The sequence below is a fragment of the Pezoporus flaviventris genome, unplaced genomic scaffold (assembly GCF_033815535.1).
Source record: "Pezoporus flaviventris isolate CSIRO_AGI_PZ_B2104156 unplaced genomic scaffold, CSIRO_AGI_Pfla_v1 ptg000072l, whole genome shotgun sequence".
Classification (NCBI taxonomy): Eukaryota; Metazoa; Chordata; class Aves; order Psittaciformes; family Psittacidae; genus Pezoporus; species Pezoporus flaviventris.
This window is the reverse complement of record NW_026892620.1, coordinates 8,873,466-8,893,000: the sequence shown is the minus strand read 5'-3', so window position 1 is coordinate 8,893,000 and position 19,535 is coordinate 8,873,466. Positions and strand designations below refer to the sequence as shown.

The 19,535-nt window shown below is 37.2% G+C and overlaps 1 protein-coding gene across 1 annotated transcript in view; it reads right to left on the bottom strand.

The window, feature by feature from the left end:
• The window catches only part of NALCN (sodium leak channel, non-selective), a 232,563-nt gene that overhangs the window by 100,386 nt on the left and 112,642 nt on the right, over positions 1-19,535 (bottom strand). Inside the window, exons 11-14 of the mRNA XM_061472826.1 lie at positions 17,825-17,956; positions 12,097-12,264; positions 7,413-7,604; positions 814-951 (exon numbers count right to left, since the gene is read on the bottom strand). Coding sequence (XP_061328810.1) covers positions 814-951; positions 7,413-7,604; positions 12,097-12,264; positions 17,825-17,956 — 630 coding nt within the window. The remainder of the gene's footprint in view (positions 1-813; positions 952-7,412; positions 7,605-12,096; positions 12,265-17,824; positions 17,957-19,535) is intronic.

The window sequence follows — 19,535 nt, the reverse complement described above, 5'->3', positions numbered from 1 at the left end:
TATGTAAGTAGACAACTGAGCAAAGACTGAAAATGGAATGATGAAAATGAAAGTAAGAAGGGCATCGAAAACTACAGTGAATGCCAATATGAAATGAACAAAACTAGGAGAGAATTACAGGTGCATAAAATGGTTATTCCCCTTAATGGGGTAGTTTCTCTGTGTTGGTATTCAGAGTACAGTACCAAGCCCTTATTGATACAGGATATCCAAAAAGCTGTTGTCCTTACCATTTTCTCTGTAAAAAACCAAAATGATCCCATTTGAAATGCATACACAAAAGAGTTTTTTAGATGTAATTCCTATTTCCGTACACATTCAGGAACTGCTGTATTAGTTCTTATCCTTTTATTGCTTGACATACTGTACCATATATTTTCTATGCATTGATTTTGCATCAGGCAAGAGGAAAGTAGTGATTTCTAGTAAAGAGTTTATACCCTGAGGCTTTACATTTCTCACTTTAATTACTGATGCAATAAGAATGCAGTGGAAGCTGAGGAAATCATCAGTACATTACAAATAAAAGCACTCAGTTAACTCTGCAATCATTAGAACTGTGAAAGTACAAGACAATTAACAATTATATTGTTAGTCTAGCAGTGCAACTTGAATCTTGGGAAGAACACCATCTCACATCAGAACAAAGGCCACCGCTTTCTACCACATGAAAGTACTAGCTCTAAAGCCCTCTATGCTGTAAATAGGCATCACATTTACTTTTAGGTAGCTGAGAAAAATAAGTAATACCAGAGCTGTAAGAATAATCCAAAACAAAGAAAAGCACAGCATTATTTGCAAGTGAAGACTTACCAGAGTAGCAAAAAGATGATATAGTATAAAATAAATAGCGACTACAGGTGCCCACATATGTCCTACAGCATTCAGTGTCTGGTCCATGACATCCACCCATCCTTCCTGTGTGAGAATCTGAAACATTGACATGAAGGCCTGCAAGGAAGAGTATTATAAACATATTAACAATTCACAAATTATATTAATATGGGTTTACTAACACATTCCTCAAGCTGATTTTACAGAGAAGAACACCTATCTTAATAAACAAATGTATTTCAATTTTTGAAGTCAGGTGAAACACTATTCCAGATCAAAAGGAGAAATAAATAGCTTGATCTTTGACTGAACTGTAATATGCAACTTGTAAACACAGTCCTAGCTCCATTAGCTCCAAGAGCTTTTTTGATTCCTCCAGGGCTGACAAAATGGGAGAAATATTCTGAGCATCAGCGATCATTGTTTTGAATGTTATACCATATTGTGGGTTTTGTCTTTTTTTTTTTATTATTGTCGTGGTTTAAACCCAGTCAGGTAATTCGTTCGCTCACTCCCCCCCCCCTTTTTTCCCTCCCCCTACTCCCGGAGGGACGGAGAGGAGAATCGAAAAGAATGCAACTCCCACGGGTTGAGATAAGAACAGTTTAGTAACTAAGGTATAACACAAATCACTACTGCTACCACCGATGATAATAATGATAAAGGAAATAACAAGGGAAGAGAGTACAACACCTCAGCACCAGCCGACCGATAACTTGCCCCCCTCAGCCTGACCAAGCTCCGACCGATACCTCTTCCAACCCTGCAGTCTCCCAGCCCTTCCGGCTAACTCCCAGTTACATCCTGGGCATGACGTGCTGTGGTATGGAATACCTCTTTGGTCAGTTTGGGTCAGGTGTCCTGTCTCTGCTTCCTCCTGGCTTCCCCTCCTCCCTGGCAGAGCATGAGGCTCACAAAGTCCTTGGCCAAACCAAAACATTGCTATCAGCTCTGTTCCCAGGCCGAAAATCAAAACACTGCACTGCACCAGCTACCAAGAAGGGGAAAAATGACTGCTACTGCTGAACCCAGGACAATTATGCTTATTCTTCTCTGTTACCTCTCTATAAATGTACCTATATACCTGCAATAAAGTGTTAGAATTAAATGTGACCATAAATTTATGTTATCTTAATAACAGAAGCATTCCAGGCACCCAACAGGCAAGACTAACCAATACAAGGCAAGGTCCCAGCACTTCCACTCATTTCAGTCAAATTCTTCCCCTGTATGTTTTGTAAACAGCATTATTTATGGAACTGTTCCTGTAACATTTTCAAATCCCTTCAAACCAGGGGTACATATAAAAAATAGAGGGAATAATGGAAATATTTCAACAAACTGCCTTTGGTGATTGAAGTATATGAATCCAGATAAGCCTACAACCCAGGTTTCGTAGGACCTTTGAAACCCCAGCTTGAGCCTAAAGCACAAATCAGAATCTAACTCAGTATGAACGTGAGCATGACATTGTATATTTTACATTGTGAACAGACACTGAAGACTGCTCTCCCTCAGCCATATGAGTTTGACTGTGGTATCACAGTGTGGATCTTGAGTCTTAAATCTCTCAATGAGGGTGAACTATCACACATTTTTCTTTTGCTGTTGCTTGACATCAAAAGTACTTCTTTCCAGACAGAGAGGATCAAGCTGATATCTTACTCAAGGTTAATACACAACAAAAAAATGTTAGAAACTGAAGATATTAACAATGCAGCTTCCAGATAAAGGGAATCTTCAAATTCAAAATGTTCACAAAGTGATATATTAGGTCTATGCTTAGTGTGCCTGACACCCTCAGGAACAGCACATTAACACAATAATGTACTTGGCACAAAGAAAAGAAGACTTTGTGGCATAGTTTGCCACACTGTTTCTGTATTAAGAAATCAAGGGCATAATCTAGCTCTGTAAAATACCTCCCCATGAAAAACCTGCGGAGAAGGAAATATTGGGTCTTTACCTAGGAGAGGCCTGCTGTAGTCACAGAAGCATGCAGAAAGAAAGCAGAAAATTCAGCCTCTATAGCTGCCAGTGATGCTTGAGGATGAATACGACAACCACCCCATCAGTGCTCAGAACTGCTTCTCAGCTTCCTTTCCTGGTAAGGCGGTGAAGCTCAACCAGGCAGTCACTGTTTCCCTGCATTTCGAGCATCTCTGAAGCCAGTGACTGATGCAACACTTGTTGCTGATATATAAGGTGGGCACTACATTAAGTAATACACCACACTTCCGGCTTTAAAAATACCTTAGGGACTGGAAAGAGTGCAGTATCCTTTCTTCTGAATTATACTGAAGTACCATAGTTTATTGTTTTTTTTAGAAAAAAAAAAAAATTCTTGAAGGTGTAAAGATACTTCCAACACTATGTTGTGGACCTCTCATTAATAGAAGCAACAGATTACTATAGAAAAGACATTCTTTTAACATCACAAAAATCTAATCATCCATGTAAAACAGCTGTCCATAAAGCATATAATTACATAAAATGATTTTTCAATATAATTAAAACATTTTTCATAACGTGAAAGTCCAGTACATGACAAAACATTAGTTTTAAGAAAATAAGGAGGTACACAAGAAGTATATGCTTCACATCTACTTTGGAGCAAGTTATTTTTAGCTGAAAGGTATACTTCCCACTGTTTATTTTAAAATTAATTTGAAATGCAACTAGCTGACAGAATCAACATCTGTGAAGATGAGACTTAAAAGATTTATGCAAATGGTGATTTTCTGAATTAATTCATGTTATAGAAAAGACTGTCAATTTCTTTGAGTATTTATGCCCTATTACTTAATTAGCTGCTTTGATGATGGAACTCAAACTACCTTTTTATTTATAGTGGAAGATCAGCAAAGGTTTGGTGGAATATACGAGCTGAAGTGCCACTTCCGATATCCTGTCCAACTATTACATAGGTGATGCCACACAGTTACTACTTACAATTATAATGTATTTGTCCTGTAACAGTTGCTTGTCCACAAAATATTATGGGCCCAATCCCAATGGCTTTATTCATGGCAGCAATCCTACAATCAGTGGGATTATTTCTGCAAATTAAGCTAACAGGATTTAGGCCAGTGCTGTGAATTGTCTGCAATCTGTTCTAGCTGTGTAAAGTTACCTTCTTCACCTAATTCAGTCATGAGTGCTCAGTAACACCCTGAGAGAAGAGCAGCCATCCTGTGGCAGTGGCACTGAGATTTCAACTGGATCAGAGAATTAAGACCACGTTGTTCAATTTTTTTAATGGATGATGCTGAAGTTGATCTAACATCTAACAGCTTGAGCTTTCTCCAAGCTCAAAGCTAGGGGCGAAGCCCTGGTTTTGCTGAAGACTGGGAGATTTTTGCTGCTGAGATCAGCTGGGCCCGGCTTTCATCTTGTGTTGACCCACTTAAAAGAACAGCATTCCCAGCTTTGTAACTTGAGACACCGAGTAGCCAGCACATGGCCCCAAGCCCCAGGAGTTTGGCATGGAAGTCAGAGACACTAGCAATGTGCTTTGTTTTCCATACAGGGAATTTTAAAATTTCTTAGTGGTCATCTTACACTGATGCATTTGAACAGAGTCTCTCCCCTCCCATTCCATCTTCAGGGTTGCCAGCCACTGCCTGCCTTTCTCATGGCTCAGTATGTGCAGCCCAAGAAGATGTGCAAGAATAGAGATGGTTGATCGCTTAAAAACATTATGGAGAACAACTATATTTTTATACTTGCATTAGACAGAAAGCCAGTCCATTTGGGAAGCTGCAGTGGCCAAAAGAAGGGTGAAATTTGTAGCCATAGCAACACTGAGCTTGTGCCTATTGACTGTTGACAGGAAACCATGTGAAAACATGCCATTTAGAGGCATTAGCGAAAGGAGGAGGTCTACTTGTTCCAAAACCCATACTGTGCCTTCTCATAAAGCACTTACAGTTTCAAGATGATTTGAGGTTTTGTCTGTTTCAGTGTAAAAAGCACTTTAATGTAAACCCTCAAAATTTAGCCTCTAGTGTCACCATTTTTGTTAGTGTGCTTGTTCTCTCTGTATTTGTAACTGAAGAAGCCCACAGCAATAATCCTGGCCAGTTTAGGTTTGCTCTTCCTTGGGGATGAGGTCCTAAAAATTAATCTCAGTAAATTCTGCTATTGCAGGCCTCGTATCATCTCCTATGTCATACAGTAATGCAAGTATGTCTTCAGTAACATTTTGAAAATAATGTATTCCAGGCAAAAGCAAAATTACATACTTTATAATTGTCTTATTGTAAACTGATTCAGGGATGTTTATTAAGAGTAGACAAAATGAGTGGGAATCCCCCAGCCTTTGCTATGAAGACACACTACTTCAGAGGGACACCATCACTCACCCCATCAATCACAATGTTTTTGTGAGTACAAATTTTTCTCTGACTCTATTAACTTATTAAGAGATGTGCCACGAAAAAGCTACAAAGAGAAATCACATCCTGTAAATTATACTTCTGAAACTTTCAAAACAAGGTGAATATGTTTAAGTATTCACATATATAAACAAATAAACAATAACTAAGAAAATAAGGTGAGACCCTTCTATCATATAAAAACTATTAAAAGCATTTCAATTCAGTACTGTACAAAACAGTACTTTATTATTGCTAACCTTCCATTTCTCCAAAACTTATGTCAGAAAATAGAAAACAAGTTCAGATATTTTCTATTGGTAAAAACCTATGATTTGCTGCTGAAAATATCTTCTCACTCTTCAATGTATTTAGTATATAAATCTGTTGAAATTTTAATATGATAGAAGCTTTTATTGAAGCTTAGATGGCCTCAGATTTAAATGCTTGAAACAATTTAAAACTTTATTAATATCTTGATGTATCTTGGCAATGTTTTACTGCAAGTGGATCATTCTCAGATATATATGTATCTACTTATCTAGTTAAAATGTGCAGGTGGCTGTGAATGTCTTATTTAAATTATACTGCAGTAATTCTTGCAGGACTTCATTATTATTTTGCATAAATAATAAAAATAATTCCAAAACAAAATTCCATGATGATTTCAAACTTGCAGTTGAAAGTATTTTTTCAGAAGCTATACATGGGAATTGGGCATACAATATAGTGGTAATATCCAATTTAGAGAAGAGCTTTGACTAGATTAAAAAAGCTTAAGTTTTATTGGTTTTGTTTGGTGTTTTTTTTTTGTTTTGTGTTTTTTTTTTTGCTTTCTTCAGCATTTAAAAAAAGTAATTATAATGAATTCTTAATGATCCTACTGGCTGCTTTTCTAAGTACATTTTCCAAAATAGAAAGCATGGTGTTACATTATTCTCTGCGGGTAGGTAGTTTGTGTCTTACATTTGATGGCTAGCTTCCCATACATCAAGTCCAGGCTGATAATTACAAATTGTTGCCTAGCTATTTTGTTTGCTCAATGCATGACCCTTGAGGCTGCCTTATTCATTGTTATTTAATTGTTCTAACTAATGCACTTTCACTAAAATAGATACACTGGATAACCAAGCTGGAATGACAGAAACAAATAAATTGTCGCTGGAATCAATCCATGTACACTCAGTCTAATCTGTTATTAAAGAGATGGCAGTATTTTCATTCATAACAGTGTGCTTCAATAAATACATTAGCTCCAATTTTCACTGATTTTCAATATTCTGTTCCGAATTAACGCAATGCCCACAAATATCTATTATTTATACCCCAAAGGCAAACATTTGTCAGTGCAGACAGATTTTATAGTCCTGTGTAAAACAAGCATTCCTCTACAAATCAAGAACAATCACTTTCATAACATGAAGATATGAATCATGTGTAGACATGTTTTATGCAATTTTTGTGGCTAATATTGATGATTATGCACATGAATCTTCTTTCTGTAACATGCTAAGGTACCGTATGCTTTGCTGAAGTCACCATCAGGGTGCATGTGTGAAATTTCTGTGTTCCCTTAACAGCAGAAACAGAATACCTAACACAAACAAAGACAATCTTCACTACTGAAGGACTACAGGGTGGCCGTTACAACCAGAAAATAGAATTGCTTTATCTACACATATGGAGATAAAATGCTCCATGGTTCTCAGAAGGAAAGCAGACCACTAATATAATAACAAATTGTAGAATCTGCCATGGTTTCAGCTGGGATAGAGTTAATTTTCTTCCTTGTAGCTGCTTCGGTGTTGTGTTTTGGATTTGGGATGAGGATAATGTTGATAACACACTGATGTACTAGTTGTTGCTGAACAGTGTTATACATTTATTCAAGGACTTTTCAGCATGGATGGGGGCCATTGCTCAGGGACTGGCTGGGCAATGGTTGGCAGGTGGTGAGCAGCTGCATTGTGCATCCCTTGTTTTGTATATTCTTATTCACCATGGCTGTGTCATGTGTAGTTAACTGCCGGGTTAAACCACAACAGGATCATAGGATCATTTAGGCTGGAAAACACCTTTAAGATCATTAAGTCCCCCGGTTAAGCTAGCATCAACATTACCACCACCAATGGTAAGAAAATATCTTGTTAATGATAAGAAAATAATTACAAGCAACAAGTAATCAATGGTTTTGATACTTGCCCGTGGAAAGGTTGTAAATCTATCCAGTTCTTCCACAAAGCAAAACATCTGTAAACTGATTGCTGACATTACGATTAAAAGGCTGGCAGTAAATACCACCAAACTCCCAAGTTTTTTTCCTGGTCCAAATATCTTATACACAAAATCCTCCAAAGCAGGAGAAATCTTTATAAGCCGAACTACTCTAAGAACCTGCAAAGAAAGAGAAAATACAACTGTATTCATTTATTATCACATTAATCAACAACTTTTCACAGAATCAGAAAATTCAAGGCCAAAAAGGGACTTGCAGCCTTGTAGCCCAGTAAATATCAAGTTGCCTCCACTTGTAATAGACCACAAGTTATGTGTTAGGTTAAGAACACAAGCCCTGGAACCTGTCAAGTTTTGCCTGTACTTATCTTGGCCTGCCTGAACATTTTTTTTAACTAGCAACAGCAGTTACCCATGACCACGTAACTTTTAACCTACTTTGTCCTTTTCTTAGCTTTTTATGATTATGCGGTGTAATGCTTATTGTTACATAACTCTATTTCTAAGATACGGTAACAAGCTGTAATTTCGCATGGAATAAGCTGTCTGTGAGCCTTGCTTAAAATGCAGCATCAAGGCATACAGACGTGATAACAGCATCTTGTTCAAACTGAGAGTACAGGCACAGGAGGATACTCAAGGGCCCCAGCTCACCAGCCACAGAGGCATCACAGAAATGTAATTGGGTAAAGCTGTTTTGGGGGTAACAAAGGGAACAAGGTCATAGGCAAAACACACCAGAGATAGTAAATGTGATCTTAATGTGGAATTACAGACCAATGAAGGTCATCAGTGTTAAAAATCCGTAATTATTCTAAAGGGACAGGCTTCTGAACAATCTTTGAAGAAGGCTCAGCTTTGAGAAGAAGGCTAGATGACATGACTTTGAAAGGCTACTTTCAACCTACATTTTACTATAATTCTATATTATTTGTTAAACCAGGTTATAGATACACACAAAGAACTGCCAGCTCTTCTACAGGTCATCTTTCTGTTTCAGTGACCCAAGGTAAAATTATTTGGCATTGTGTACCATATAACCTAGCAAGTTTGATAATGAACATATTTTGCTATTTCATGCTATATACAGGGGAAATTGTGCCACTGACATATTTGATATCTCTTGGTACTAGTAGTGGCAGCAGAACTGTGATTGTGTGTGGAACTCCTTACGCATTCACTGCTGAGTCCACCTCAAAAAACCTGTTGATAGCTCTGATACTCCCATTTATGCCACTGACAGTGACACAGACAGTGACATGAACATCAGCATCAACAAGAGGGAGTGGCATCAACAGTAGTTGCTGGAGGCAGGAGACAGCAGGATATGGGGCAAATGAGATTCTGCTAGTTTTACACAGAAAAAGACCCTCTAGACCAAGGTACCACCTGTACTTCCAAAAGAATCATATTGAAACTGAAAGGTAGGAATTACAGTGCAATTGTAGGTTGACCTTATGTACGGGTCAAATAAAATTACTGTGCTGCTTTTGGAGAAAAAATAAGTTTGACAGAGGTTGCTCACAGAAAGAGTTCACTGAACCTTGCAGCTTTCTAATAATGTACACCTTTGCCTTTTGCATGAAACTCTTCTCTATACCTAGCCATCAGGTATGCAGAATATTCTAGTCATCTAGGCTTTATTGCCAAAGGGGAGAGACAGAAACAGCCACCTCAAGTGAACAACTCATTCCAAATACACCAGACCCCTTCTGTGAAATAAACTTTCACAATATTAGAGTAAGGTAAGGTCTTTTCTTTCATATTGGTCCTGTGATCATATTACATATAATCTGAGTATGTGAAACTGGTTACCAAGGCAATGACAGACAGTGAGACAAGTGAGATTTCCAAGAACTATGAACATGTTAATTTAGTGCCTTCTTACTTACAAGATCTACTCATAGTGTAAATGTTAGCTCTGTTTCCACCAGTATTAATTTAGATACAGACCCCAGCGGAGTGAAGATCTCATGCAAGTTGGTATTGAGTTGTACTTTAGATAAACTGCATTATCTGCCTTATTTCCCCCTCACCCCTTCCTTTGGGGAACTTTAATTGACCCTTAAGCGACACACTAATCTTACTCATACTATTTGGTTTTGTTTTTTCCATTTATTTTCATTAGATGACAAATTGAATCTAGCAAAAGTATACTCTAATGAACATTTATGCATTCTTTGTAATTGGATTGCAAATTGTATTAGATTTAAGAGCTGCAGAAGTTGCACTATTTGGAATAAATATAAAAATATATTAAAAAACAAATAAAAAATACAAAAAAGGAACCACAGCTTTGTTACAAAGAATGGCTGCATCTCCTAAAAGCAATGATATGTATTCAGAAAATGACTCAGCAATATTTTCCCCAGGCACGTCTCTTCAGACCAGTATAGGTCAAATTCTGTTTATATCTCTCCCTTTTATGCCAGTTCATTACAGAACTCTACAATAATATGCAAAGTCTGTAATTTCTTCACTGATTTTGTGTTCCATAGATTATAGACATGGAATGGTGGTTTGATGTAGTCTTTCACAGAAAGTTTTGCAAAGTGTTTTGAATCAATGTACAGCAAATGCAAGAAAGATAGGTGGGAGGGTGGACAGTAGCCAATGTGGTGAAGAATGAATGATGTGTTGGCAAAAGGTAATGATAAAGACCACGATAAATGATAAAATGAATAATGCAGGCCGAAATACATGCTAAGGAAGGCTATATAAGCCAAACATTTATGCTTGCTAGAATGTGGCAAGACTTCTGTTTTCAGTAATCTGCTTTGTTGGCTGACAAGAAACACATTTAACCTGTCATCATTAATACCTAAAGGCCTAGAAATCTGCCGAACATGAAGACATATCCATGTGAAAAAGACTTTTTGACCTTGGTTGGTTTGAAAATGTGTTATCTAGCTTGCCTAGAAGCTTAATTGCGGGGGAATACAGTGCATACCTCCCTTACACGCTGACATCAAAGGTAACATATTTTCCAACCTTACTGTCATTTGCCTCTTAGGGGATTTGCATTGCAAAATACAACCCAAATCTTTCAGTGTAGCAGGTGTTTCTGCTTGCAAAATCTGTGTCTCTCAGGTATTTGGGAAAAAAAGCACATCCTGGCATTTTCTGTCACAAAAGCTAGCACTTAAAACCAAAACCAAAACCAAACCAAACCAACCCAACCCAAAAACACCACCACCCCTGCCCCATGAAACTTATTAAATCCATTAAAAAGAGAAGACTTTTTTTAATCAACATGTGGCTACATTTTCATTATACTTTCAATCCTATGAGGTAATGATGTTACCCGTTTAGTGCAACATCTTCATAATTTATATTTAAAATTCTTAGAAAGAAATCATCACATGTAAGTGGATTCTGCCCTAATAAATATGGACCAACTGTTAACTATGTAACTATTTTAACTGATTGCTCCCAGTTAAGTTTCCTGCATGCTTTTGACACAAGAGTACAACGTCATACTCCTGCTAGATTACGTTTTCTTGCAGATTAGAAATATAATGCTACACTGAATAACAACATTTTACACATTTGGACTGCAAACTAAAAGCTAAAATAATCTGAAAACTTTCAAATGAGACCAGGTAAAAGTAAAATAGAATTTGTCATCCTGAAAGCTTTCTTGAGCAGGCTTGTAGAATCATTTAAAAAAAATACAGGAGGTCATTTGCAGAAATCTAAAAAGAGCATTCTATTTCAACCTACACTTTTGGAGACTGCTCCCCCCGTATTGTACTTACTTGATCATAATATGTGTCACTGTAGCTAACCACATTTATTGACCGTACTCTGTCTGATGATTTATTATTTGCCTTTATTGATTATTAATTATTCACTATGACAATCCATTGCTGAATAATGGACAGATACAAATCCTTTAATATGTATTTTTTAAATCCCTTTCTTTAGCACTGTAGAATATAACACATTATAATGCATCTCAGTGCTTTCTCCCACAACTGGAGCAACTCTAAGCACTTCAAGAAGAATGAATGGGGAATTGGTTGGGCTGATTGACAGAGGAAGAATCAGAAGTTTGAATTAATAAGTCTTTCTTTGTCCCTACTTCGTGTTCTTCCCCAAAGTGAAAATGTAGGAAGATGCTCAATAAACACATTTTCCCTCTAGATAATAAATGGTTGGAAAGCCATAAAAAACAACTCTGAGATGGTTTAAGATGGTTCTGGAGAAATGACCTCAGAAGATCCACAATAACTGGAGTGGAGACCCTTAGGTACGTGACTGCCACAGAGATGAAGATTTGGGGAAGAAATAGCAAATGTACGAAGGCCTCATGGAAGAAGCCAGGAAGCAGCAGTAGACATTACAGGAAGGTGATGCTGCTGTAAACAGCTGTGTGCAAGGAAAAGGCTCAATGAAGGACAGTGAATAAACTAATCCAGAACCTGCTGAACAGTGTAGCTCAGATAAGAAATAGGAGTTACTGAAAACTGAAAGGATTTCTCAGCAAAGCTATAAGGAATCCTATTTGTTATTTTTAAGGTATTCCTAAACTAAGCCTAAATTGTGTGTACTTCAGTAGTCTGAGAATGGAAGTAAATGAGAGTGAAATGTTGATGGTTAATATTTTTTTTTGGTATATACAGTAAATTGTAAAAGTATCTGATCATACCTGAAAATATGTAAACTGAGAGTGATAGAGGTCTGGATAAATATGAAGAGTGGTTCCAATTACAAGCAGCAACTCAAACTTGTGAAGAGATGAGCTGATGTATCCTGTGAAACCCAAACACCAGATCTTCAGGAGAGCTTCTAAATCAAACAGAACTGTAAAAGCAACCTAGATGAAAATATAAAACAAGAAAGACGCATTCAAAACACTGAGTTAAATTACAGGTTTCTATGACATAATGTCTATTAAGGTTTTCTATGGCAAAAATAAATATCTCCATAATATTTAACAAAGCCACTCATGCTCTGAACAGAATAAATGATCAGGAATAGATTTCCTCATATTGTCTCATATTCTTCCTTAAAATATACACTTCATGAAATTTTATGAAGTGTCAACACAGACCTGTAGGTTTCCCAGTTTGGAAAGCATGAAGTAATGAATCCACCCAGCTGACCTTTCACTTTGTGACACAGATAAAATGGAAACAATTATAAGATGTTTTTTTCAAAATGTGAAGCAGACCATGTGAACTGTATGAAGAATTTTAAGAGATCTAAGGAATAAAACCAAGTTTAAAGGTCTCTTGGTGGAAAATTGCTACTCCCAATTTTCTAAACCTTCCACAGTAATATGACAACCAAAACAACTATGAAAAGGGATGATGGGACTTAAACATTAAAACAACTTAAAAAAACCCAGGAAATTCAAACTCATTACAGAACTGGTAAACTTTCACAATTTTAAAAAGAGATGGTGTTAAAGAAGTTAAGCAAAGAGAGTAAGGGTAGAAGTTACAGGGGAAGAAATCTACTTGTAAGCATTGAATGATTGTGGGATTCTTCCAGAGGCTTTTTGAAATTTTTATACATTAAACCCCATGATGTTCAGTTGGAAAAAAGGGACACAATTTTGCATAGGTTTACAACTTCAGTATTTGTTTTCTCTTACTTCTGTCACTTCCAAAAATCTTTCTGGCTAGACACACTTATTTCTAACCTGCCTTCTTATTTTACCACTGTATATACCCTGAGATACTCTCTTCCTTGCTTCCCAACAGCCAGGAAACCCAATGGAAAAGATGTTTTTCCTTGACTCAGCAATTTTCCCCTCTGACACTTTACACACTTTGGGGCTTAAAAGAGATACTGATATAAAATTAGGTGGCATCTATATATACAACTAATACTTTTAAAGTGCCTGCAAACATTAACAAAATACAGCTCAAACCTCCTTTGAGGAAAAGCATTATTAGTCTTTTAAGATAGAGAACTTAATTGACTGTAGCCCATAAAGTTTACTAGAATTGGCAGAGGATAACGAAGTTAGAGACTAAGATTTTAATCCTGAATCTGACAGTGACAATCTCTGGGATGCTGCCTTAAATACTCATATTACTGAAAATTTAAACTCTCCAGTCCCTCAAAAAATATATTTCTAAACATGAAAGAACGGTTTGGTGAGATAGCTAAATAAAGTTTTACATATTTTATGTGGACAGGACTGTCCCAAAGCAGGTGTAGAGAATTAAACACTGAAGTTTATGTCCTATGTTTATTCCCCTTGTCCACACAGCTATTTATGAGCAGTGCTAGAAGCTATATTATATAGCTCCTCAAGGAATGCAAAGTAGTTATCAGGTGTCAAATGTCCTCTGAATGGCTAAATCAAGGAAGAATGCTTCATAGCACTTCAAAACCTTCTTCACATTAGGGAAGAAATATTCGTATGATTTCAGTCATACACAGTGTAGGGACACGTTCATGCTCATATTCTCAAATGCATCTGGCCAGTTTTTCAGACCTTGTTCTGGTAGCTCAAAGAGCTTGTGGAGAGCAATGAGCCGAGTCTGAACAGACTACCTCTTTATATGAAAATCTCTATCTAAACCACAACGCTTTATCAAAAAATATTAAAATGAAAGCTCACTTTTAATGAAAATACATCTAATTGAGTCCTAAAAGAATAAGGTGGTCAAATTAGGAAAAATGGAGCAGTAGGGAGAAAGCAGGTGGAGTTCAGTTACAGAGCAGGTAGAATAGCAATGCCATTTAAATACACACATACATACTTCAGAGTACATAGGCTTCCTATTAGGACAAGACTAACAAATATGATGTTAAGTGTATTTTAATTTATTCTAGAAATGTGTGGGTGGGATCATTTGCATTTTACATGCTTGTCAAATGAATTCAAACCCCTAGCACTTAAAAATGTATCAAATGGTTTGCATAACATCTGATTACATTTATACACCTGTCTTCCTGCTGACAGACTTGTATTTTTTTTCCTTCCTTGTAATTAAATACAGGAGGAGATTTGGAATATCTGACTAGAACTTTTTGTTAGGTGTGAAATGTAATACAATCTTAGAGCCTCTTTTTTTCTTTCTTTCTTTATTTCTTTTCTAAGCTGAAATTACTCCTTTCATTGCTGTAGAGACAGGGGAAAAGCAAATTCTCATAAGAGGCCAGAGCAGACCCACACAAAAAGAGCAGACGTAAAGCGTGAGCAGCCACCCTTTACCAGGTTGCCAGTTTTGCTCTGGGGAGGACAAAGAGGAGCTACCTGAAATGGGCTGCTTCTCTGAGGGCTACCTCCCGTTCAGTCACCCAAAAGCTTTATGGCATCAATGCCTCCTTCAGCAGCATTTTGTTTTTCCAGTAGTCTCTTAACATCTTTTTTTTTTGCAGAGGCAGAGCTCAGTATCAGCCAATGTCCAACCTGACAGCCTCTTTGCAACTGGTTTACAAGCCAGTATTGCATCCTGCTTCAACCAGTCTCCCTCACCAAGGAAACAAGCCAGCCACTGTGGAATAATCTGCATTGTTTGAGTATTCAGTCTCCTCAAGGCTATTACAAACAATTTCTTTGTATGTCCTGTGCTGCAAAGAACAAGATTCACAATAACCAAGTAGCAAATGACAACAGCTTATCAATTTCTCCTCTCTCCCAGAATTTTTCTGGTCTCCTGCTGTTCGGATTCTGTATTTTATATCTCATTCTATAAGATACACAGGGTTTGTTCTTGTTTGATTTTTATTGTGTTTCCAGTAAAAGCATCAACGGTTAAAAATAATAACAAACCCCAACAAATGCACATCAAATAAGTATACCTTACAAATAAACAGAATACCTTTCACTATTCCAGACTAATTTAACTTACATACTTAGAAATGTAAACATGTAGAATGCAAACAAATGAGTTTTATGACAACCTCCCCACTTACATATCAATAATCTAAGCTATACAGAAACAGAAAAATATATCTTTAAAGAAAACTGGATGTTACTTTCAGGCCAGAATTATACTCTAGTCTAATGACATGTTCATCTTGAATTTCTAAACCTTGTCAAATATTTCTGTTGGAAAAAAAAAACACCCAAACCCTTCACTTGAAATGTACACTTGATGTTGAAGAGAGTATTTCTAGCGCTGATTAATAAAAGCATAATTATACTATATATTCAGTGCCAAAATAGGAATAGCACAGGCAGCGTTTCCTATTTTGAGTATAAATAGAATTAATGTTATTTTGTTAAGAATCCAGGCTCCACTTGCTGTATCCTGGGTATAAACAGCAAGAAGTTCACAGACTCAGGCTTTAATGCTGACTTCATTATTTGTTTCCGGCCTAGTTGGCTGGGCTAGAGTTAATTTTCTTTATCAGTTTGGATGGTGCTTTGGATTTGTGCTGGAAACAGTGTGGCTAACACAGGGGTGTTTTAGCTGTTGCTGAGCAGTGCTTGCACCCCAGTCAAGGCCTTGTCTGCCTCTCACCCCACCCCACCAGCGAGCAGACTGGGGGTGCACAAGAGGTTGGGAGGGGACACAGCCAGGACAGCTGATCCCAACTGAACCAAGGGACATTCCATACCATATGGTGTCGTGGTCAGCATATAGACCTGGGGAAGAAGAAGGAAGGGAGAGATGTTTGGGGTGACGGTCTTTGTCTTCCCAAGCAATGGTTATGCATCATGTCACCCTGCTTTCCTGGAGATGGCTAACACCTGCCTGACTATGGGAAGTGATGAATGAACTTCTTGTTTTGCTTTGCTTGTGTGCACAGCTTTTGCTTTCCCTATTAAACTGTCTTTATCTCACCCCATGAGTCATCTTACTTTCACCCTGCCAATTCTCTCCCCATCTCACTGGGGAAGAGTGAGTGAGTGACTCTCACTGGGGGACAGTAAGTGAGTGGCAGGCTGAGCTGCCTGCCAGTTTTAAAGCAGAACAGAGATTAAAATGAGTTTCCCTGTCCTCACTTCTATCCTCAAATCTGTGTCATAAGAAAATCCAGCATTTACTGGTTTTATTCTGATGACTTATTCCCAGGATCTTTCAAGTTTATGTTGTTTTTTGAATATGCTCAGAAGTTGAGAAAAAATAAAGATAACACATTTCACAATTACTCTAAACTACAGCTATCTCCTGCTATATCATGTTTGATACAAATTCTAAAACTAAGATAAATTAAAAAATGGGTATCAAGTCAATCTCCCTTAGAAAAGGGAGATTTGTAAAGCGTCATGATATTATGGACTAGGGGTTTAGAGCTGGCACTTGAGTCTGACTCTCAAATGTATTTAAGACATTTAAAACCACAAGAGCAGAAACCATTGAACTTCTTGTCTTGTGATTCCCCTGCCACTGGTGTATTTGTTGCCAACAACGAACGGCAAATACCAATGGCAAAGGAATCACAAGGACTATACCGCTATCATGCACTCTAGCCTAAGAATGTCCTTTTTGTCCCCAAAGAAGGACTCCGTAATTATTGAAATCAGGGAAACCATAACATGTGCCCAATCGAGGCAACCATGATCAACACTTTCAGAGAACTAATCCTGGTGAATTTCAGCACTGGTGGCTTTATACTCTACAGATAAAGTCACAACTCACAGTGCCCATCAAAGTAAATATTTTTAATAAAGAATGCTACAATACTGATTTCACTCTTGATTCAGGAAAAACAAGTATCTATTCTAAACTATGGCTGTATATTAGTAACAAAAGACTCAAATTCTTTCTTTCTTTCTTTTTCAAACTGAATTAAATAGTACTAGAAGCACATGTAGACAAGGTTCTAGGATCTCCAATGCATGCTCTACAGTAAAATCCTTGACCAGCCAATGACTGAAGCAGGCTCCCTGCCAGAATGTCATTTATAATGAAACTTTTTTACCCCTGTTTCACTGGTTCAGGAGCATAGCCTCCTTATTCACCAAATTCATGACTGGATAAGTATTTTTGTGTGTGCTCTTGAGACTGTTGAAGCTTGGCGATTTTCAAGACTATTTTGGTTATGCTTAGGGACCTTCTTGCAGCTATATGTATGGTGCATAAAGATTATTTAGGAAAATGTACTATATTATTATTCTTTAAAGACAGTATTTTGTCATTTTTTTCAGAGTTGAATTCTTCTGCATTTTACACTCCTGCAACAGAACGACAGCAACTCAGCAGCCATGCACTGCCTGCAGATGTTATACATCAGCCTCAGCTCATTACTACTGACATTTTGTTTGAGGAAATTACCTTTCAAAAGGTTCTAAGACAGGGCTGTCAGTCATTGTCACCCAGAGGAACTTGAACAGGTTAGCAAAGAATTCTCAGAATACTTAAGGGAACAAAAAAAATTACATACTAAAATATACTTGACATTCACATTTTATACTTTAGCTTATACCTTGAAAAATATCCAGAGAGTCATTTCAGCTTACTCACCTCAGCTAGATAAAATTCATCATATTGTCTCTTGAAATTTTCTCCTTTGTAGTAGTTACTAGCAGCAACAATCACATCTACAGCCACCATGCTTAGTATGAACATATGAAACACGGATGACCTCATCATTTTCTGCAAAAGAAAAAGGAAACTTTATCATCAAAATGAGTCAAACATATGCATTATAAAGTTTTATTACAGTGTCAAAACATAATCAACTACAATAATGTGTTTTTATAAAGCTTCTTTATATGATTCTAATAATTATTCTTTAAAATATATTGATATATTGCTGAAACGGGTTTATATGTGTGAGTTGGGGTTTTTTTTACTGAAAAGTTTTTTATTTGCCAGTTGACTTCTTACTGAAGATTTATAATTTGATACGATATGTATTACTTCAGTATGTTTATAAAGCATAAACTGTACTTCTATCTACTCAGTTGTCCTTGGTTAACACTCCTTCATTACAATTTATTCAGGCAGATCTCAATAACTTAATTGTTCAGGAACAAATAACATTAATTCTTGTGCATTGCTTCTGCTCAAGAAAGACAAGTAATATGGCTTTTATCTGATAGCAAACTATTACCTCAAAGTGTAAAACATCGATATATACATTAGATATGCACATCTGGGCCGATAAACTGTGGAGTACCTCACGGATATTTCATTTTCATTTATCTGTGCACTTAATGCTTTGTGTCATTGCTGCTGCAATCTCATGGGAGAAAAGAGAAATGGAGTCATGCAGCAATGGCCAGGAGTTCACATCCATGAGCTGCACAAACAGTAGGGATAAGAGGTATGCCCGAAGTTCAAAGAACTAACTTCTAGGCCTCCACCACATAGAATGTGGTTTTACGATTTACCCTGAAAATCACTACCCTCACTGGGTCAGCCACAGCTGTTCCAGTAGAATCTACAGTCAAACAGGCAGAATGTTGGCAAAATGTTATCTTACATTAAACCATCCCTGAATGGTCACTAATATTGATATTTTTTACAGTGTTTAACAAGTAATACAGTTTATGTTTTTAATGCTTATTTGCAAACACAATGTAAGTTACACACCATTATGGTTCCTTGTGTTTGTGTGTAAATTTAATTTGTGTTCGCATTGAAAAAGCCCATTTTTATTTGTTCCTGTGTTAAAATGTAGAAGTACCTGACAAGATTTCAGGAAAAATAACACTGAAAATATAGAAGAACCCTGCCCCTTCTCATCTTCTTCCTAAAGATTCTGCGTACCTCTACTGGTTTATATTCACAGAATCACATAGTTATTTAGGTTTGAAGGGATCTCTTGGGGTTGTCTAGTCTGCTTCTGCCTGCTCAAGCAGTCAGCTGGAGCAGGTATTCCAGGAGACTCAGAGATCTGAGACTGCAAATGGGCCTCTTACAATCATCTAGTCTACCCCCCCTGCTCAAAGCAGCATCACATAGAGAAGATTGCTCAGGACCACATCCAGTCAGGTGTTGAGTATCTCCAAGGATGGAAACTGTACAACCTGCCTGGGTAACCTTGTCCTGTGTTTTAAATCACCCAGTTCTTCTGGACCACCTTATCTCTAGGACTGTATTTCATGGGATTCTTCAGCAGACACCTGAACATGAAAAGTTTTCTCTCCTGAACACTAGGGTTGTGGTCCTGTCTTTTGGCTTTTTCCCCCTCCTTGCAGGATCCTGAACTCCACAATCTCATGGCCAT